Here is a 21745-nt window from a genome sequence, read left to right as displayed (position 1 = left end):
TTTGTGTGGGTAGGGATGAGTTTATTGCTTTCTCCGATGGGTTTGTGTGGGTAAGAATGGGTTTGTTCTTTTGGATTCGTGGTGGGTGATTTGGATTTGTGGCAGATTCTAGTGGATTTTTTGCTGTTACTTTTCCCAATTATCCCAAAAATTAGATTTAATATTTTTTAAAAAAAAATAGATTTAATTTTTTTTTTTTTGGATAGGAACTGAATTTTTTAAACTGAAAAAGCTTTTTTTTTCTTAATTTAATTAAATTAATGTTTATTTATTTTAAAATTTATGACCTGGATTTTTGTTTTAATTTTTTATTAATTTAAATCTAACATGTCATTTCAAAAATGCTGAATAAGTTTTTTTAATAATATTTTAATATTCACGTCAGCGCCATGTCAGCAAGTAGGACACGCTGTTTGCCACCTCAGCATTTTCTGTCATTAGGTTGACGGTAGAGACTATTTTAAAAACGATTTTTAAAAATCAGAGACTGACCTAGTAGCTAAATCAATTTAGGGACCAAATTGAAAATAAGCCCAAAATGTAGGGACCAAAAGTACATTTTTGCCTTAATATTTTGTAAATAAATCATAATATTTCTTGTATATCCTTCAACTAAAAACAGTAATGGATGGGAGAAGATACCTGATCTAGGACACAAATTTGTAGGAAACAAAATATATTATATCATAAAGATCCTAACCCAAGGAATACTTTCGTTAGCCACATACATGTCCATTAATAAGTCAAAACTATACATAAATAACCCACCAATTAAGCCCAATGTTATCATCCATTAGAATGTATTTCGAGGGTACCAATGATTATGTTGCTCAACTCAACCAGTAAGGAGAGGGATTCTTGTCAATGACAAACGCAGTGCAGCAAGCGGAGAGCCAGGCGGTGTGGACAATGATGGGGCTTGCATAGTTGTATTGGTCATAAGCTTCAAGGTTAGTGATAGTGAAGATGTTCGAGCCAACAGAGAATACGTTGAGCCAAAATTCGATGACAGATCTGGCGTTCTGCCCAGTACGGAACCTAGGTTCCTTCATACCGGTTTTGTATTAAAACAAGTAGCCATTTCTCTTTTGTATTTTTAGAGAGTTTTAACTTATTACATCCACTTTTGATAGTAACTCTTTATCATCAGGCCAAGAACAATCAATTTTTTACGTCCACTTCTGATTGAACTTAAAATCTCTTATATAACCATCAAAAATTTACTAATTGAATTAACGAATCCACAAAAAAAAACAGCCATTTCAGTTGGTAACAAACACTATTTAGACTTTGTCTCACACACTTCTTTCACTTGAGCCGGTAACAATCACGCCAAGCTAAAAATAGTAATGATAGAATTAACAAATGATAAATCAAACTTACAAGAAGTCTATAACAATTATATACAGATAAAAAATTAAAGGGTGACAACTCTGCACTTACTGCAGTTAATTGGCGAATAAACATGCAAGTTCAAAACCCAACCCCACCCACCCCCCCCCCCCCCCCCCAAAAAAAAAATTCCCTCTACGACTTGCATCACATGATAAAAAGTTGGGCCTTGACAGATTTAGGATTCGCTGAAACTCTCATTTCCATTTTAGCAGACGTATTAGGCCTAGTGCATTTCTTGAATACGCAAAAGCATTCCATTGATAAGAATTCGTCTTAAGTCAAGTTCTTGTTTCTGGCACAAACAAGTCAAGCAAAAACTTCCATGGAAGAACACAAAAAGAATGGAACTAACGATAAGGCGTCAGCTGAGCTACATCGGGACATGCTTTAGCCCCACTTCTAGTTCCCAATTATTTTGATTCTTTATTTCTTTTCCTACTTTCCAAACAAACAGCAGCTTTAAAAGAATGAACTATTATTTTCTTGTTTTGAGTATGCCACCATTGATTTGCAATACAATACAACACAATACAATACATCATGTTTACATCAAAATACGGAGTACAGCAAGGCCAACGGCAGAGATGGAAACAAGAGTACCAATGCAGTATTTTATCACATCATATTTTGCTGCTTCCAACTGGGCCCTTAAAGCATGAATTTCCTGATATTATATGAAATGTATGTATTAAAAAAATATATATATACTCATGGTGAAAATCAACCAAGACCAATCCATTTTTAAATACTTGTATCACTTACCCTGTCAAGTTTATTAGTGAGGTTATTTGTTTCAGCATTCTGGTTTGCAAGCTCATCCCGTATCCTCCTACACCAGTATAGATTAAAAATTATCACTGACAGTGACAAAGATTTAAGTGAGAATAAATGTTCTTTATGCTCAGAACAAAATAAATTTAAGTATGTCTCTTTATTTACCCCCTTTCAAGATTCAAATCCAACCGCTGCCCAGCAGTGACTTTGTCAATCTCATACCTGCACCACAATTAATGTCTTTGCACGATAAAGATCAAGAACAAACAAAATACTCACATGGCAGCAGACCAAAATCAATTGCTTAATAACTATATAACCACACCTCAATTCACTGCGCATCTTCTCTATATCATTACGAAGTTTCTCGGTCTCATGTTGCAACAAAGAAAAGTGGTGTCCCTGCATTGTATGTTTTTTTGATAAGTAACTACCCACAGAATCATGCAGGGAACTTCAATAACAGTAAATCTTTCTTCTTGTATTAAATGCAATCCTTTTAGGTATCCAAAAAAAAAATCAAGTCAGTGGAAACTGAATTTCCAAAAAATTTTGCTTATCCTCAAGGAATTTAGAGGGGCAATGAGGACACTTTATATACATATACATCTCTTAGCTTCTGACTATTATCATACTCATCTTGGATAGAAAAAAAGTAGAGATTTTATGCTTTTCTTACATGCTGAAACCTATGAAATGAAGTAAATCACCACAGATTATAGAACCATAATTGGGGGTCAGAAAAATCATTGGTGCAATGGCAAGTGTCCTTTGCCCAAGTGAGTGCTGCAGGTTCATGTCTGGGAATCAACACCTCCAAAAACTGGGGGTAAGGAATCCTAAAAACTACCTTTCCCAGAACCCCTACAGAAGTGAGAGTTTTGTACACACAGCCTTTTCATATTATTTTATCGAAGTATTCCTTTTTCAAGGGCACTGAATTCAACCTAATCTGCAGCTTAACTCTAATCCTCAGCCTCAGTGTTGAGGCAATTAAATGTTACATGAATCTTGAACATAAATGTAGTATGTTTATCCTACTCCTGCATAGAAATCAGACAGCAGAACCTCTGGAATCATACTGTTCCATTCTTGACAGGAACCAAGAGACAGAACAGATTCTTACTTGAAATCATCATTCCTCAAAAGCCCAAATACAATGTAGATGGACAGAACTATTGGGGATTCCACGGGTATGCATATATAAGCACACAATCTCAAGAACAAAATGCGTACAGCAATTAGTGTTTATATGCAAAGAACTTACGGTCATCCTAAACATAATTTAGCATGAAGTAGCAACATCCAAAATCTCTAGCTGTCCACAATCAATACATTTCATATTCATCTTAGAAGTACTTCACCAAACCCTACGAAGTACTAAGTACCAAATTCACATTTAGCTTTGTCCAAATAAGTGAGAAGAAAAAGAAAAGGCTGTAACTATCATACTGAAACCTAAAAGTGCATAAAGTCCACATCTAATATTTAAAACTAGTGAATACCTGTGAGCTTTGAACTTCGGATTTAAACTTGGACAGATTGGATTCTTGAATCATTTCAATCTACAGACAAACAAACACCAATTAGAAAGTTATAATTCAAGAGAACAAAAGATTGCAATCATGACCATGTAAAAGTAGTTCTTACATACTTCATTTAAAAACATCTGATGTTAATTAAATTGATGAATGCAGACAAGCTCCAGAATCAACCCACATAGGAAAATAAAAAAAGAAATACCTTCTGCATTTCTGCCTTTGAAACAAATGACTGAGATACATTTTCCACGCTGTCATTCAGAACTTCGGTTATAGCAGCCGTTATAGCCTCGGCTTGCTTTGATGGCACGCCTTGTCCTTCTAATCTCCTAACCTAAACACAATGCCGCCTGTCATTTTCTAACAATTAAACATTATGCAGCACTAAGCTGCCATCCAATCCCATCTCCTATTACTTTCTAAACCGTAACTGTACACAACGGTGCCCATATTCAACAATGATTAATTTTCATTCACTTCAATGCATTTTCTCAGCAACCAAACAATGATTAATAAAATAAACAATAGAACAAGTGAAATGTAATTACTAGGGCTAATGTGTCAACGAGGAACAACCGCTTTCCGTTGGATTTCACAAGCTGAGAAATGTGTCTACAATGCAATTGCCTATTTGGCGAAACCAAAACCGAAGCCGATAAGCAAATATTTGAGGGATCGTATATCGGTTTATCCAAAGAAGACACCAAATCCGATGCTCCAAACCCTCTTATCCCCGAATTGGTTCCCAATTGTCCCAAACGCCTATAAGCCGCAGCAGCGGCCATTCGATTCCAGTACAATTCAAGTTCTCAAGCCCTAGAAAAATCCACCAAATTCCCAAATTCGGTCCCGGTAATCTTCTTCACTACCAAACAAATCAAACATACAATACAATAATGAGACTATGTAGGAAAAATCAAATCCCAAAGACATCGAAATCGAAATCGCAATCTCAATTTGGTTTAGGTACACAATTGTTTTAAAAAAAAAGTAAGATTCTAAAATTTTCACTTTATTCCTCCTTTTTTTTATATCAATTTTCTTGGAAACCAAACAGAGAAAGTAGCGTATAAAGTGAAATGTTAAATGCAAAAGGTAATAGTGTAGTACCTGTATTTCCAATTCAAGATCAAGCAAGACTGCGAGAGAGAGAGATTTCAATTTTCACTTTACAGGAAAAGGTTTGTCCTAGCTTGTTTTGAACTTTGATGAGCGTTTTTTCGTTGTAATTTTCATAACAGCTAATATAATATTTTGCTTGCTCGTCTTTTTTTTCTCTCTCTCTCTCGGGAATTGGTAAGAGATTTCGCTGTTGCTTCTACGAAGGGAATTTCTTTTTCCAACGAAAATGTTTGACGCTCAACCGAAGAAGAGAAATGAAATGGTAAAAAGATTATAAAAGATCTCAATCTTCACGTTTCCTTCATTTTATAATGTCCCAACTCCCAAACAGCGTGCATCCAGCATTTCTCTCTCAGCCGCCCAAGCTATATAATAGAATGTGCGGTCTAATTTTTAATTTTATGAAGCAGTTTTTTTTTTTTTTTTATAAATTTCATAGTTACAACAACAACAAAAAAAAAAAAACAAGAATTTGAATTTTAACGTCTTTGAAATGTCAGTTCAAACTATAAAACTGATACTAAGTATAGACGAAAATAGTTGAAATGGAGTTAGTTGGAGTTATATTTGGGAAATCCTATGCTTCTCTATGATTAAACTAATTGTTTTCTGTTATGAGGATTATAGAAGAAATGCGGGCCTAAGTTTCCATGTGAATGCACCGAAAGCACATTCCAACGAGTTTGGCAAGCTAGCCTGGATGTATATACTACTTAATTTAAAAATAAGATTTTATTCTTTAATATCATGATTAAGTTAATGTGCCTATCAAACCATGATTTGATGATATCGGTAGTTTTAGTTTTATTTTCAAACAGTTTATGGTTCATGTTGTTTGCCGCAATCATTGAGCAATTGACATTGTTAAATACGAGGAAATTGGAAGTAAGTTCGAGGAGGAAGAGATTAAACCAATCCCTAAAATGAAGAAATAGGAGTCTAGAGATTTATAGTTCAACTAACACTTTTTAATAAATATTTCTAACCGAGATTAGCGCATTCTAGTTCAAGACGTCTAGAGTTTAAATCTGCATTATAATTATTGAATTATAATAATAATATCATAGGAAGAACATAGTGGTACCCTAGCTGACATAGTGGACTGAGATTTCAGGTCCAGCGGAGCCGAACATCTTTCAACCCACCGACCAATACCAACCTCTTGGCCCTTGTGGCAAAATGTTGTGAATCCCAAGGTTCAATTTCCATACAAGAAGACGAAGTTCGTAGCTAGCATATAAAAACAACCATCAAGAATAACTGACGCTCTGGTGCTGCAGAGTGCAGATTACAAGCCAAGACCTCACCTACAAACCACTCCCCTCGAGAATAAATTATCTTATCTATATCCTGTCAGAAATTATCCATCAAGTAAACAATGGATGAATGGATCTCATTTTGAATAGGTGGTGTAATTATCAGACAATTGAGGATAACATAATTGCTTCTTTTTTTTTAATTGTAAAGCAATAGCATTCCACTGATTTATTCATCAGAAAATAGTACACAATGAACAGTAACATTTTCAGTATGGCACAACATGGATAACATGTACTAATTGTATCATACAGGAGAGAACATTGACACCCCTCCTCCCCACCCGGGCTCAATATTATCAATGTAACAGGCAATAATATCCATGATTATGGAAATGTTGTGCAGGAACAGTAATACAAACCCCTCTAGCCCTCAAAACTATTTGTGTTACGAAAAGGAGACGAAGGCATTTTAAAAAGGAATCGAATTCTAGCACTAGAAAGTGCATAGAACAAATTCTTTTTTAAAGATAATTCCTGCTAGATTTACTTTTTTCATCATATCTCCAGGACTAGCCATCTTACTTTGGCCGCTTTCGGTAGGGGTATAGAACATCATCAAGAGTCTCCTTTATGGAGTTCCCAACTCTACGCACGTTCCTAGCCACCCCTGATGCAACCAGATTTGCATTCCTTGTAAACCTGCATTTTTTGCATAAAAACCAAATATGTCCATTAAACCATCTATACATCTTCAGGAAATTATTGAGTCCCAGTTTATATTGATTACTTCTCAAATTAAATTATATGCTTGCCTGCTAAGGAAATCGTCCCCCACAGAATGAGCTGGTCTGTGTCTTCGAGGCTGAGGTAACTCACGGCCATCTTCTAGAAAACATATCCCAATGATAATAAACAAAAATGTAAACATGTTGAATTATATAACACATAAATATCTCAAATAGATGCAGATGTATAAATGAAATTTTCTAAAGCAAAGAAAGAGAACAGAAGGCTCTAGTTTATAGGCACTCTGCGACAATATTAGAGTTGTAGCCTTGATGATGATAAAGCTTATTTATCATACCCAGCAACTACCAGACAAAAAATAACAAAGAGAAACTAGTAAAACAAGAAATATTTATCAATTATGCCTTAACAAGAGACTTCCCAGCATCCTCTCTGTCCTATATGGCATTATCTATAACCCCATACTGACTATTAAGCCTGGAAACCCATCACGAACCATGTTTCTTGCTAGTTAACTAATGAATCATTAAAGAAACAAAGAGAATAAGACCAAAAAATAAAAACCAATAATTGTGATCAATGCCACGGTTGGACTAAACAATGCATGTTATATTTTAGTTCCACATTTAGTCCTTAAAAAGTGTGAATGAAAATGCAAATTTCAGAAATCCAATTTGAAAAAGGCAAACAGTGTTCTGGGCCCTTGGCAGGCAATGGTAGCCAGGTATTGACTGCCATTGCCTACCATTTGCTGAGGTGACAACCTTGACCAGAAAGAATTATGTAACACAGAAGAATAAAATGATAATTAATTAAAAAAAAAAAAAGATGACTTATGCAGGTTGCATGGGCAACAAAGCCATATGCAAATGGTCAACCAAATATTTTGTTGGTTGTTTTACATTTTCATCACACTATAATCTTTTTAAACCTTAGACATCGTTGTTGGAAACACCAGGAAGTGCTAATTGAGCTACAAACCTCTTGGCATTTTCAGCACACTTTAACTAAACTTGTGATGTTGTAAAAGCTAAAGAAGATCATACAAGTGAATGCAGTTTATTTTCACTTTTGAGAGGGGAGATTTAATTTTAAAAACAAATCTTGCCCCACCACTGATTTCAAAAAAAAAAAACAATTCATAAAAAGAGACTGAAATTTGAGAATATGAAATCCCCCTCCCTCCCTTCCCCCCCAAACACAAAAAAAAAAAAAAAAAAAAAAAAAAAAAAAAAAAAAAAAGAATCCTTTACTAGCTGCACACTTGATACAGAGTAATTTTTTATTTTTTGGGGTTTTAAAAGCATTATTTAAGTCATAAACATACTAAATTTCAAGAAACCCATGTTTAAAAACTAAGGAAATCTCATCTCATTTGACCAGTATGATCAAATAAGTGAAATAAGATATAATTCTTTTACACGACCATCATCTAGACCATTGCTCAGAGGCATCCAAACACCCAGAAATTACTTGGAGATCTTGACCAAACTGTAGCCAAGATATTTCAATCAAATAAAAAAAGTGTAAACCCAAAATCTTTCCTTACCTTCTCTATTATGAATATGAGCAGGAGCAGAAGCTGGAGCAGGTTCATCAGCAGACAGTCTTCTGTCCACTAAAATCTGCAGTAACTCATCTGTCAGATAAAATTCTATACTCTAGGTTATAAATAACCACGAACATTTCAAATTTTCGCATACTGAAGTGGTGCACACACAAACACACGGAGAGAGAGAGAGAATTCAACCTCAAGGCCAACACAGACTGGCAATTCTGCTTTTGCCCCTTGGTTATCGGCTACATGGTCTTTTCCAATCCTATCCAAATAGACAGAGTAACCAACACAACCATAATTAAAATCGGTAAGATCTCTTCCTTCTTTGGAAGCTTCCATCTCCGTTTGTCCAACAATGTAGCCAGGTACTGCTAATCAAAGTTAATATCAGCATGTATCATGAATTATTATCATACAATAATTTCAATCATCAAATAAAAAAATAACACTGTCTACAAAAAATTGACATGGTTCTAACAGTACAAATCGGATCAAGATCATTATGCTCCAGAGTCTAGACATATAGCTCAAAGTTTCAGACTCCGGTTAGTGCTTAGGGATCGTAAAGAATTTAAGACCTAACAACGATTTTGTTAGGTCTGGCGTTTCCAACAGAGACCTTCAGAGTTCATATCCCCCCTCGCTATCGAGTTTATGATAACTTAAAAAACAAAGTGAAACTTACAAGTTCAACTGATGTTGTATTTACTGTGTCCTTGTCCTGACTACGTTGTATACAGTACAGCATCAACGTCAACTTACAAAATTATGTAATAAAAAATTGTAGTGATGCAACAGTTGATAAAGAATTATATTGTGAAAATGCGCCTTGATTTGATTCTCTATCAATTTTAAATATTATTAAAAGCTTAACAAAGACACAATTCAGCTATAATTGACAAAATTGTATTGAAACAGAATAAAAAAAACCTGTTTGGTTATGAAATTAGATTGGATTTTGAAAAATGAAGAAAGGGAAAAAGACCTTGTTGGAGGGTGCGGGAGATGCCGATGCAGCGAGGGTTGCGAGATTTGGATTTGAGAGAGGAAGAGAAATACAAATATCCCTTGCATGACTTTCCTTTTGCTGCTTTCACTTGCCTTTGGCTTGTGGGCTCTTCTTCGCTCTCTGTTTCACTTCTATCCATTCCTCTCTCTCTCTCTCTCTTTTTCCTGTCTCTCTACTCTAATTTGGGATTGTTAGATTGTATGGTTTGTATCGGTCATTTTTTGTTTCTCTCGCAGTCTCAGCAGAATCGATGTTTAAAACGATGTCGTATTGTCAGGGAGCCATCTGTCTTTTTCACCAAACGTACCGACATTGCATGGCTGAAATCACAATTCATTAACGGACAAGGTTTCCTACAAATCAGTTGAATATTCTCCTCCCATTTGTATAGTGTTAAAACTTAAAACTCGTTAAATAGGAAATGCTCCCTTCAAATTTCACTATCAGACGTGAATTTTAAAAATTTAATCGTTAAATTGTATATTTTTATTATATGCTCTATGTTTACAAAATTTTATAAAATCAATTGCAATGTAATCAATCAAATATTTAAATTTCAAGGTTTTTATGATTTAAAATTATGCATAAAAAATAATTTTATTGATCGAATCCTAAATAAAATTCGAATTAAACAAAATTTGACATGCGTTTAAAAAATATATAAAACATAAAATTTAACAGTTACATTTTCAAATTCAAATCTAATTAAAATATATAGGAGTTGGAAGGGTTATTTATCCTATTAAATAGGTCACGTGACACTTGGATAGTTTTATTAATAATCACATAACGGTTCGAAAGAAAAAAGAATTTTCTTCCAAATCAATTTAGATTCCATTCATGAAAGCTTAAAATAGATAACAGCTACAATTACACTAATTAATTTTTATTAGGTGAAGTGTTTTCCATATAATGATTTTTCTTTGCCTCCATCTGGTTCATTATTAATGAATAATTTTCACTCAATCTTCACTGTAAGTATCCATTTGCCTTGCGCCTATGAGAAATTATGGCCCCGTATAGTAATGGTGCTTAAACAACAAAATTTGTTATTTAAACACCACAACACGTATTTTCACATACTTTTTCACTCACACGTATTTCTACAAAACTTAAACAACGTTACTAGAAATCTCTTAACAAACGGGCCCTACTTCTTTCCAAGACTACAAGGATAATTGCATTGAAAACAAAATTTTTAATCAATGTGTTGCTGTAATCAGAGAATTAGGGAGTCTATCACTGATAGAGAACATTATATTTAAATAATATAATATAATATAATAATAAAAAGTCTCTTCATCCCCAAGTATAGTGGATTGGAAGTCTATATCAATTGGTTTGGACTTGTATAGGAAGCAATATATTTTTCCAAATCGAAGAGAAGGAATTATTCACCCAGATCAAGATGGTAATATAAATAAATATGAAGCAGACTGCAATACATTTTCAGCCTCCTATCAAACATTAATTACACTTGGGTGTATATACAAATGCAAGGAAAAAAGGGTGAAATATAAACTAGCCAAGAAGCTCTAAGTTGAGCGATTTAATATGCTTTGATCCACCTGAGGTACTCCGTTCCCCCCCGACCCCCAAACACACAAAAAAAAAAGCCTTTACTAGCTCCACACTTGATACAGAGTAATTTTTTATTTTTTGGGGTTTTAAAAGCATTATTTAAGTCATAAACATACTAAATTTCAAGAAACCCATGTTTAAAAACTAAGGAAATCTCATCTCATTTGACCAGTTTGATCAAATAAGTGAAATAAGATATAATTCTTTTACACGACCATCATCTAGACCATTGCTCAGAGGCATCCAAACACCCAGAAATTACTCGGAGACCTTGACCAAACTGTAGCCAAGATATTTCAATCAAATCAAAAAAGTATAAACCCAAAATCTTTCCTTACCTTCTCTATTATGAATATGAGCAGGAGCAGAAGCTGGAGCAGGTTCACCAGCAGACAGTCTTCTGTCCACTAAAATCTGCAGTAACTCATCTGTCAGATAAAATTCTATACTCTAGGTTATAAATAACCATGAACATTTCAAATTTTCGCATACTGAAGTGATGCACACACAAACACACGGAGAGAGAGAGAGAATTCAACCTCAAGGCCAACACAGACTGGCAATTCTGCTTTTGCCCCTTGGTTATCGGCTACACGGTCTTTTCCAATCCTATCCAAATAGACAGAGTAACCAACACAACCGTAATTAAAATCAGTAAGATCTCTTCCTTCTTTGGAAGCTTCCATCTCCGTTTGTCCAACAATGTAGCCAGGTACTGCTAATCAAAGTTAATATCAGTATGTATCATGAATTATTATCATACAACAATTTCAATCATCAAATAAAAAAATAACACTATCTACAAAAAATTGACATGGTTCTAACAGTACAAATCGGATCAAGATCATTATGCTCCAGAGTCTAGACATATAGCTGAAAGTTTCAGACTCTGGTTAGTGCTTAGGGATCGTAAAGAATTTAAGACATAACAACGATTTTGTTAGGTCTGGCGTTTCCAACAGAGACCTCCAGAGTTCATATCCCCCCTCGCTATCGAGTTTATGATTACTTAAAAAACAAAGTGAAACTTACAAATTCAACTGATGTTGTATTTACTGTGTCCTTGTCCTGACTACGTTGTATACAGTACAGCATCAACATCAACTTACAAAATTATAGTGATGCAACAGTTGATAAAGAATTATATTGTGAAAATGCGCTTTGATTTGATTCTCTATCAATTTTAAATATTATTAAAAGCTTAACAAAAACACAATTCAGCTATAATTGACAAAATTGTATTGAAACAGAATAAAAAAAAAAAAACCTGTTTGGTTATGAAATTAGATTGGATTTTGAAGAAAGGGAAAAAGACCTTGTTGGAGGGTGCGGGAGATGCCGATGCAGCGAGGGTTGCGAGATTTGGATTTGAGAGAGGAAGAAAAATACAAATATCCCTTGCATGACTTTCCTTTTGCTGCTTTCCCTTGCCTTTGGCTTGTGGGCTCTTCTTCGCTCTCTGTTTCACTTCTATCCATTCCTCTCTCTCTCTCTCTCTCTCTCTCTCTCTCTTTCCTGTCTCTCTACTCTAATTTGGGATTGTATGATTTGTATCGGTCATTTTTTGTTTCGCTCGCAGTCTCAGCAGAATGGATGTTTAAAACGATGTCGTATTGTCAGGGAGCCATCTGTCTTTTTCACCAAACGTACCGACATTGCATGGCTGAAATCACAATTCATTAACGGACAAGGTTTCCTACAAATCAGTTGAATATTCTCCTCCCATTTGTATAGTGTTAAAACTTAAAACTCGTTAAATAGGAAATGCTCCCTTCAAATTTCATTGGGCGTGAATTTTAAAAATTTAATCGTTAAATTGTATATTTTTATTATATGCTCTATGTTTGTAAAATTTTATAAAATCAAAGATCGATTGCAATGTCATCAATCAAATATTTAAATTTCAAGCTTTTTGTGATTTAAAATTATGCATAAAAAATAATTTTATTGATCGAATCCTAAATAAAATTCGAATTAAACAAAATTTGACATGCGTGTAAAAAATATATAAAACATAAAATTTAACGGTTACATTTTCAAATTCAAATCTAATGAAAATATATAGCAGTTGGAAGGGTTATTTGTCCTATTAAATAGGTCACGTGACACTTGGATAGTTTTATTAATAATCACATAACGGTTCGAAAGAATATTCTTCCAAATCAATTTAGATTCCATTCATGAAAGCTTAATATAGATAACAGCTACAATTACACTGATTAATTTTTATTAGGTGAAGTGTTTTCCATATAATGATTTTTCTTTGCCTCCATCTGGTTCATTATTAATGAATAATTTTCACTCAATCTTCACTGTAAGTATCCATTTGCCTTGCGCCTATGAGAAATTATGGCCCCGTATAGTAATGGTGCTTAAACAACAAAATTTGTCATTTAAACACCACAACACGTATTTTCACATACTTTTTTACCCACACGTATTTCTACAAAACTTAAACAACGTTACTAGAAATCTCTTACCAAGCGGGCCCTACTTCTTTCCAATACTACAAGGATAATTGCATTGAAAACAAAATTTTTAATCAATGTGTTGCTGTAATCAGAGAATTAGGGAGTCTATCACTGATAGAGAACATTATATTTAAATAATATAATATAATATAATAATAAAAAGTCTCTTCATCCCCAAGTATAGTGGATTGGAAGTCTATATCAATTGGTTTGGACTTGTATAGGAAGCAATATATTTTTCCAAATCGAAGAGAAGGAATTATTCACCCAGATCAAGATGGTAATATAAATAAATATGCAGCAGACTGCAATACATTTTCAGCCTCCTATCAAACATTAATTACACTTGGGTGTATATACAAATGCAAGGAAAAAAGGGTGAAATATAAACTAGCCAAGAAGCTCTAAGTTGAGCGATTTAATATGCTTTGATCCACCTGAGGTACTCCGTACAAGTGCTACACTTCCATCAGCTAGAAAGGAAATGATAGGGATATCACAATACCTGCTGCAGGAGTGGACAAAAGTAGAATCCGAAATGCAAACCCAAAAAAAAATCTCTATTGTTTGCAAGTAGTGCTCCTGAAAACAGGATAATATGTATCCAGCTCAAGCTGGTCCAGGACTAGCTGTGTAGCCCATAAATAGGAAGAGTGGCCTTCAATGAGATCAGTTACGTCAACCTGCAAAAGCCAAACAGGGTGACATTGTGAAAAACTGAACCCCGGATGACAAAGTGCGATGGCCAACACAAGAAATGAAACAACTTACATTCTCAATCCCCGGAATATTGATTGGTTGAATTCCTGCTAATCCTTGAGTAAGTAAACTGTCCAAATATAATTGTTAGTTTATGTGGAAGGAAGATCTCAATAGTAACCTCTCCACGTAATAATCAAGCAACAGTCTGCAGCTAACAACATCTCTATTTTAAGGGCTAATTCTTGCAATGCCTTCTTGCGCTAACTAGACATATGTAAAAAAAATTACAACGTAGAGTAAAATATGGGGCACTACAATCAAAACATACAGGGAGTTAAATCAAACTCAAGTTTTTCCAAAACATGTGGCATATGTAGTATACATTCAATGAAGCACCTATTTAAAATATCCAATGATCACCCATCTCCTGAGAATGAAACACAACAGTCCTAAACAGTCACAAAAATCATAGGTCAAATCAACATCCTCATTTCCCCTTAAATCAAGAGGGGAAGGGGATTTCAAACCTAGCTATTTCATAAAGGAGACCGGTAAATACCACTGAGCCACAAGGCTCTAGGAAAATCAACATCATCTTAGGATCATAATCCTAATCATTGTCAAGCAGTTACATTGAAGTTCAAGCAGAGGCTGAAACAGATTTAGCTTCAGCTTGAGGTGCTGACTCAGGTTTGGTAGTTTGCTTCACATAGATTGGTTCATTTTGGAGACATAAAACATTTTAAGGGGGTATCTTCTCATTGTCTATATTTCCAAAGCAATAGTGTATAATTTCACCTTAACTTTCCAGAACTAAAACTACTCAGGGAGAACTGTCCAAAATTTAGAGTATGTCAATCTGCAATGTATGTCAATCTGCAATGAACAGAAAGCAAAACCAACTTTCCCAAATTGGGGAACATGCAGTAGAGTGCTGGACCATTTTGAAGAAAAGACTGAGGCATGACAGAGAGAGTTACAATGAGACACACAAGATAAGTATTTGCCCCTATGGTACCACAGGCTGGGAGATATACACAAACACACGCACATGTGCATGTGCATGTGCAATTTTTTTTTTTTTTTTTTTTTGGAGGGGGTTGAAATTACAAGAAGTACACGCAGAAAGGTCACAATCACTGAGACTCCCCTGAAGAATTGGGAAGAAATGACATTATTTTTCAAAATTAGAATTCTATTATCTCCTTTGGTGGGCACATGACCCAATGCATTTCATATAAAATACATGTATAACTTCAAAAGCACGCATAGAACAAGCTTGGATTGGGTTGGTTCATTAAAGCCACTGGAGCACTTGCTTGCTAAGATAAAGTTGTTCCAAGTTCACTAACTTGGCAGATAGGATCACCAAACAGAGAGATATATGGACTATAATAGTTGTGGCCCATAGATGACCTCATGTACATCCATAGCAAATACCTGTATTTTGTAAATCTGGTATAATTATACCATAGTGCATTTTACAGACCGGATATAACTATACCATAGTGCATTGTCCATGATGCATACATACCTAGCACGGAAAGCAACTCCAAGCATCCAATCATTTTTGGAATAAGCATTCACAAATCTTCCAGCCACCATCTGCAACACAGCATGAGGTGATAGAGGACTTCCTCAAATAAGAGTGTGTACTAAATAAAGATCTGCTTGAAAAAAAAAAAAAAAAAAAAAAGTCAAGTGAATTCCAATCACCTTTCTAGCAGCTTCCCAGTTCTCATCATTAATGGAGATGGGTGCTCCTAGAAGAACAACTCTCTCTACAAGTTCAGCTGCCAATATTCAGAAAAGAAGCATTAAGATCACTCTAGCAAATCCACAAAATATGTGAAGAGTAATTTGTACTTTTTACCATCACGTTCAGTCTCAGCCAAAAACTGGAGACACTTGAAAATTACTCGCGCTCCAAGTGAGTAACCTACTAGTGTCACAGGCCTGAAAGATTTACAGAAAAACCAACAATAGAATTAAGAAGATTGATCTCTCTGAAATTTTTGAAGACATTGGTTTAAGAATAGTATTGCCAAGTTATGACTTGACATACCTGTTGCCTTGCAATCCACTTAATAACACTTCGGCAAGCAGCTTCCCTGCTTTGTCGGATCTAGAAAATGACAAAATATATAGCCGCATGTAGAAAATCGCATAAGAAATAACATGTTCAATATGTGAAAATTCTGAAAAACATTGTTTTATCTTTTGCTGTTAAGATGCATCGTTTTGTATGCTCTCACTCAGTACTAGGTTTCCCTATAGTATTCCCCCAGTCTTCTGACGAGCTCTATCAATTCCAATATATTCCTACAAAATTAAGTCCAAAAACCAGATTTATCACTACAGCTGCAAGCATCCTCCTTTACAAACTTCTACCTACACTACCTTATTCAGGATGCAGAAATATGGAAACCCTCACTCCAAAAACCACATGCTTGCAATTCAATTGAAAATGGAACCAGAAGAAGTTTTTCCCCTCTTCCCATCTAAAAGTTCCGTTCCACTTATAGTTAAGAGTGGAAAAGTATACCTGTCAACAGCAATTGTCCACTTGCTATCTATAAAGTCGGTTGCGGCAAGTAGCGCTGCTGGCCAAGCCAATGCTGTTACGAGTGTGCTTAACACAGTCAGCATTGCACCTTGCTTCATCATCTGCAATGCAAGGCCTACAGTACGCAGCAGCAACATCAACATCGTACATGCTTCTTATGATTGCAATTATAACTTAATTTAACAGCAGCCAAGAGTTCAAAAGCAAGTACCTGAAGTAAGCCAATCCTGAATTGCAGTGCTCACTGCAATTAGATTCTTAGACTCCCACTGCAGCACGTACCTAAGCATTTGCAAGGTCATAAGAAATATCAAATTTGTAAATTTTGTTATGACAAGCATCCAAATTATTACTTTTTAATGGAAAATTATCAACAGAAGAAATATAAGATACAGAAGGTAGATAAAATAAGTATAGCAGTTCCATTAAATTCATATCACATTGACATCATATCTTCCACTCCCAAAAAAGAAAAAATAATAACGTTCTATCACACCATGAGTGATAAGAGTTCATAGATGATACTAGCGTAGTTCATAAAAACTGAAGCATGAAAAACTGAAGAAAAAATAATAACGTTCTATTACTCTCTTTTTTAGTTTAGCCGATCCAATACTCATGAAAAACCCTCAAATAAATTAGAGAACAAATTTCTGATAAATCTCACATAGGTGGAGCATTGAACTACAATGAAAACAGTGCCAAGAGAAAGAGCTATTAGAGGCATACATCAACCACTTGAAATGCATTAGAAATTTAGAATTACCCTATAAATGGTTAACTGGGATACAAATAAGCATTTACTTTCTCTTTGGTCCTCTTCTCAAAAGTGAAAATAAAAGAGAGAAGTAAAGTAAAATAATATCCCCGTGTTTCATTATGCACAAAAAAAAAAATGTTTGCTGTTCTTTTCTCATTTTCTTTATTCATCTTCCATTGTTGCCCAACTGTCTCTCGACAATCACCTATTTGAGAATGAAATTTCGGCAGGCCTCTCTCTGTCTTGTTAAAGAACCAAATGGCAGAATGGCAGAGAATTCAAAACTTTACTTTTAAGTTTTAACCATTTCAGTGATAAAGTAAACACAATATAATATCAGGAATTGGAAGGTAGCAAAGATATAAATACCTTTCTAAGTTATCATTTTGTCCTTCCCAAGGCCTTACAAAATCTTCCTCATCAAAAACAAATCCCGAGACCAAGATCTCAACTGCTAGCCTCTGATATAAAAGTTCAATTTTTTGAGTCCATAAATTAGACATAAGTAATGTTAACAAGATGGGAAGAGGGTGAGAGAAACAGAGAAAATCATAAAATACAAAAACCATAAAGATAGTCCTCAGACTGAAAGGTTTTTTTACAAAATAAAATAAATTACTGAAAGTATTCCTCAAGGAAAGATGAAATGCTTCCATGAAATATAAAATAGAAGCTACAAAAACTCACGCCTTGATTATGGTTTTCTCCTATAGCTTTGAATTCAAATTCATCAACGCTTCCAACTCTTCTAGCCATTTTGGTCCCTGTAAGTCCAGCACCGGCCGCTGTTTTGAATGGAGACATTGATGAGTTCTCCGTCAAATAAGCAAAATATCACTTATGTATATATTTCTGGACAAAATAGAACTGTTTTACTGATAGAACTATTGACTAAATTATCATGATAGTGAATAAAGGAATTCGACATTAACTTGCAACATAAATTGCAAAGAGCATCATGGTGTAAAAAGTTTTACACCATCATCTTGAGGATTTGGTTGGTGTTAATGGGTATGCATGACTCTTTTTCAAGTCAGCGAAAGCTAACTATAATGAAAACTCAAAAATCTGACAGACACTTTTAGTCAAAACCCCTTTTAACAACTAAAAGACCACATCAGGACTTGCTATATAACCCTCACTGCCAGCACAATTGTGGACTTCTATATGAAATCTGCTTTTTAAACTATTCTATGTGATCATTCAGTTCAACACACTTTAATTATCATGCAGCAAGAAAGGTATAACAGGATCACCCTCATAACTCAATCAAAAGATAGCATTCATCCTATAGAAATGTTAGTTAATTAGACTAGCAAGGTCATTTCTGAGGAGCCACATCCAAGTTAAACAAAAGACCCTCATAAGACATATAGAGACATAAAAAGAACATTGGACACACCAAAAACATCTATTTTGTCCTTTAAAAGGGAAAACAGATTCATAAGATCATTTGAGAAGATTAAACTATGGAATGTAATCAAGTGTTCACCTCCAAATGACGCAGCAACAGCAACTGAACCAGCAACAGTTCCTGCAGCACTTGCAGCTGCCGCAAACCCACCAGCCCCAATCACAGGGATCAGAGTCCCTAATGTTGGAGCTAGGGCACTAAGTCCTGCAGCAATTGCTGGGGCAGCTAATCCTGTTAATATTGAAAATGAAACTGAGAAGTCAACCACAAGAAGAGTGTTTCTCAAGTGGAAATTTTTATGAAAAACAAATTTGAGGCTCCATACCACCAGTAATTGCCATCAAGGCTCCTCCAGTTACTGCAGCTGCACCAATGATACCACCACGCTTCCATTTAGCCCATTTGTTTTTTGAAGGTTGTTTTTCTTCTTCTCTCTTTGATTCTCCCTCTTTTGCTAAAGCCATTGCAGAGCAAGCAACCATTATCTCAATTGCTTCCTGCAACACAAAAACTTCCCTTAATGAGGTCAAAATATAAAACATGATCTTTAACTAAAAAGAAGTAAAATTACAATTAGGTTTAATATATATATATATATACACACACACTTAATCACACACCTACAAGTACAATTAGAAGTGATAAAATGACAGAGGAAAAAAGAAGGGAATGCATCTCAATGGTGATTTCCACTGCATGTTAGAAGATATTTTGACTTATATCACTAGAACACAATGGGGAGTTGAGAAAACTTTTCCTCATCCATCATAGGACCTAATACCAACAAAATTCTCATCCACATTTAAAATGGCCAACAGAGTACCAAGAGTTTGAGTACACAAACCATTTTTGTCCATTTGATATCAAACCAAGTTGCCAGCAAGCGTAAAGCCACACGATGTCGAGCATCATAGCCCTTTCTTTGTCGGTTACACTTCTTGTTTTCATCACTCGTATCTGCCAGACAAGCTGAAAGAAGCACATAGAGAACTGTAACTTTCCTCCGATAACTGACCATTGTTACCTCCTCAATTGGTTTCTCAGTCATTTTACTCATTAACATATGATCTGTATCTTTAATTTCAAACGTATTACTATCTGTCTCCTGCAACAAGTGCACATCTTCTGCTTCCAAGTTTGATTGCACTTCAGCAGTGGAAAATTTCTCACGACATTCATGTTCATATTCATGAAGCTTTTCCCTCTTAGACTTGGAAGATTCAGAATCTTCTTCCATGCTACGTGCAGTAACATCGACAGCTGTTGACAAAGCAAGTTCCTGATCTTCCCTTTGAGAAGAATTTTCACCACTTTCTTCTGCAAGTAACCTCAAGAACTGTGACAAAATGAAATCTTAAGTACAAAGAAGACAGAGCTAACAAATCAAATAACGTAACTATGTAAACGCGAACCTAATTCAAATACAACAAATAGCCTCACAAAGAAATTCTTAATTGAAATAGGAAAAACCCGCTTTCTAAACATCAAGCATCATACAGAAAAACCTCATACAAGTTTTTTACATTTGTGTATGTACGTATGCATGCATGCCTGTGAGAGGGGAACATGATGCAAGAAATCAAACCACATACTGCTCCAACATGATGGTTAGCTGAAGAAGTCCCAGCAGTTTCCTCGAGTCCATACCATGCATTAGAGCTGATCTCTAAAAACCTATTCGTACCAAGGTCAACATTCAAAAATCAATGATCACTCTACAACAACAACAACAAAGCCTCAGTCCCAAATTTCTTGGGTCGGTTATGGATCCTCAACATATTAGTTAAAGTCGGTCACATGTATCATTTTCCTCCTTTCTATTTTATCTGAAGTCATTCTCTCCATTGCAATATCAACACTCCCAAAAAAGGAATTATAAAAAATCCCAAATTAACATAAAAGTAAAGGTTGCATTATCTTGTTCCAAGAGTAAAAATTCCAGGATTTACATTACATGTCCCCAAAATGCAATTGTTATAAACACAAAGGAGAGTCACAACATGTATTATTTTCCTCATTTCTATTCTATCTTAATTCATACTCTCTATTACAAAATCAACTATCACTTCCAAAAAAAAAAAGTAATACCATTGACATTAATTTACTTGCAAAATAAATTAATAGTAAGAATCAAAAGTAAAACCCAACCCAATTACCACATAGACATAGACTCATATATAGGATTTACATTACATGTCCCCAAACTGCGATTGCTTTTTCAACAGAGAGTCATAACATTATATTCCAAAGTTGACATTAGATTGAAGAAAGAAGAAACTGAACTCACTTGAAAACGGGTCGGAGCAGGCCCGAGTTTTGGTGGACCCAAAGCCCCGGGTCCTCGGAGACCGCGTCGTTACTACTACTGCTGCTATCACTGGTTTCGGTTCGGTCATCGGTTGGGTCAACCAATCCCAACGGGTTGGTCTGGTGGATCTGGGCTTGGTGAAGAGCGAGTCCGAACAACGCTCCCGCTGCGTAGCTTTGCGTCGGCGTCAAATACGACGTCGTTGCCATATTACTCTGAAGTTTGAAAGTCGGAAATTCGAAGCTGACGTTAAGTATATACTAGCATTTTGTGGAAGCTGTCCTGTAATTGAGAAGAGAACAATTCTCTCTTGGAAGCGATTGAAAAACTTGCCGTTTTGTTTTTGCCCACTCAATGTCAAAAAACTTGAAACGATTCACACGTAACCCTGTTATTATTATTATTATTAGGTCCGGTATGACACACATTAAATCATTTATTTTTAAGTATATTTTATCGAATTTTTAATTTTCAAAAAAAGAATTTTTAAAAATGAAAATTATGTGTGTCAGCACACATTAGTAAAATCCTTATTATT

General features: G+C 35.0%; 3 protein-coding genes across 12 annotated transcripts; all 3 read right to left on the bottom strand.

Annotated features, from left to right (window-relative positions):
* Nucleotides 1-1853: 1853 nt before the first annotated feature.
* LOC112033602 (protein FMP32, mitochondrial) lies at nt 1854-5171 on the bottom strand. 2 transcript variants are annotated; one of them, XM_024066387.2, is made up of 8 exons: nt 4821-5171; nt 4259-4575; nt 3913-4044; nt 3675-3734; nt 2495-2571; nt 2335-2391; nt 2158-2224; nt 1854-2059 (listed from the first exon to the last, which is right to left on the bottom strand). In XM_024066387.2, the coding sequence occupies exons 2-8, from the start codon at nt 4493-4495 to the stop codon at nt 1940-1942; spliced, it is 750 nt and encodes a 249-aa protein (XP_023922155.1). In that variant the 5' UTR covers nt 4496-4575; nt 4821-5171; the 3' UTR covers nt 1854-1939. The 2 variants fall into 2 exon arrangements, with proteins under 2 accessions (XP_023922155.1, XP_023922156.1); XM_024066388.2 differs by having other exon boundaries at nt 4259-4570.
* Nucleotides 5172-6265: 1094 nt separating this feature from the next.
* LOC112033586 (uncharacterized) lies at nt 6266-12564 on the bottom strand. 4 transcript variants are annotated; one of them, XM_065767169.1, is made up of 5 exons: nt 12302-12564; nt 11526-11701; nt 11325-11400; nt 6904-6976; nt 6266-6790 (listed from the first exon to the last, which is right to left on the bottom strand). In XM_065767169.1, the coding sequence occupies exons 1-5, from the start codon at nt 12462-12464 to the stop codon at nt 6670-6672; spliced, it is 609 nt and encodes a 202-aa protein (XP_065623241.1). In that variant the 5' UTR covers nt 12465-12564; the 3' UTR covers nt 6266-6669. The 4 variants fall into 4 exon arrangements, with proteins under 4 accessions (XP_065623241.1, XP_065623242.1, XP_023922133.2 ...); XM_065767170.1 differs by having other exon boundaries at nt 6904-6973; XM_024066365.2 differs by lacking the exons at nt 11325-11400; nt 11526-11701; nt 12302-12564 and adding exons at nt 8388-8463; nt 8589-8764; nt 9382-9636 and having other exon boundaries at nt 6904-6973.
* Nucleotides 12565-13624: 1060 nt separating this feature from the next.
* Nucleotides 13625-21588, bottom strand: LOC112033607 (uncharacterized). 6 transcript variants are annotated; one of them, XM_024066393.2, is made up of 15 exons: nt 21187-21587; nt 20492-20573; nt 19744-20235; nt 19225-19396; nt 18978-19130; nt 18173-18270; nt 17855-17946; nt 16937-17007; nt 16705-16840; nt 16225-16284; nt 16033-16115; nt 15876-15952; nt 15694-15764; nt 14229-14286; nt 13625-14140 (listed from the first exon to the last, which is right to left on the bottom strand). In XM_024066393.2, the coding sequence occupies exons 1-15, from the start codon at nt 21414-21416 to the stop codon at nt 14018-14020; spliced, it is 1998 nt and encodes a 665-aa protein (XP_023922161.2). In that variant the 5' UTR covers nt 21417-21587; the 3' UTR covers nt 13625-14017. The 6 variants fall into 6 exon arrangements, with proteins under 6 accessions (XP_023922161.2, XP_023922162.2, XP_023922163.2 ...); XM_024066394.2 differs by lacking the exon at nt 20492-20573 and having other exon boundaries at nt 19744-20216; nt 21187-21417; XM_024066395.2 differs by lacking the exon at nt 20492-20573 and having other exon boundaries at nt 21187-21286.
* Between the last annotated feature and the right edge of the window lie 157 nt (nt 21589-21745).

This window comes from Quercus suber, unplaced genomic scaffold (assembly GCF_002906115.3).
Source record: "Quercus suber isolate HL8 unplaced genomic scaffold, Cork oak 2.0 scaffold_780, whole genome shotgun sequence".
Lineage (NCBI taxonomy): Eukaryota > Viridiplantae > Streptophyta > Magnoliopsida > Fagales > Fagaceae > Quercus > Quercus suber.
This window is presented reverse-complemented; position numbering and strand designations above follow the sequence as displayed.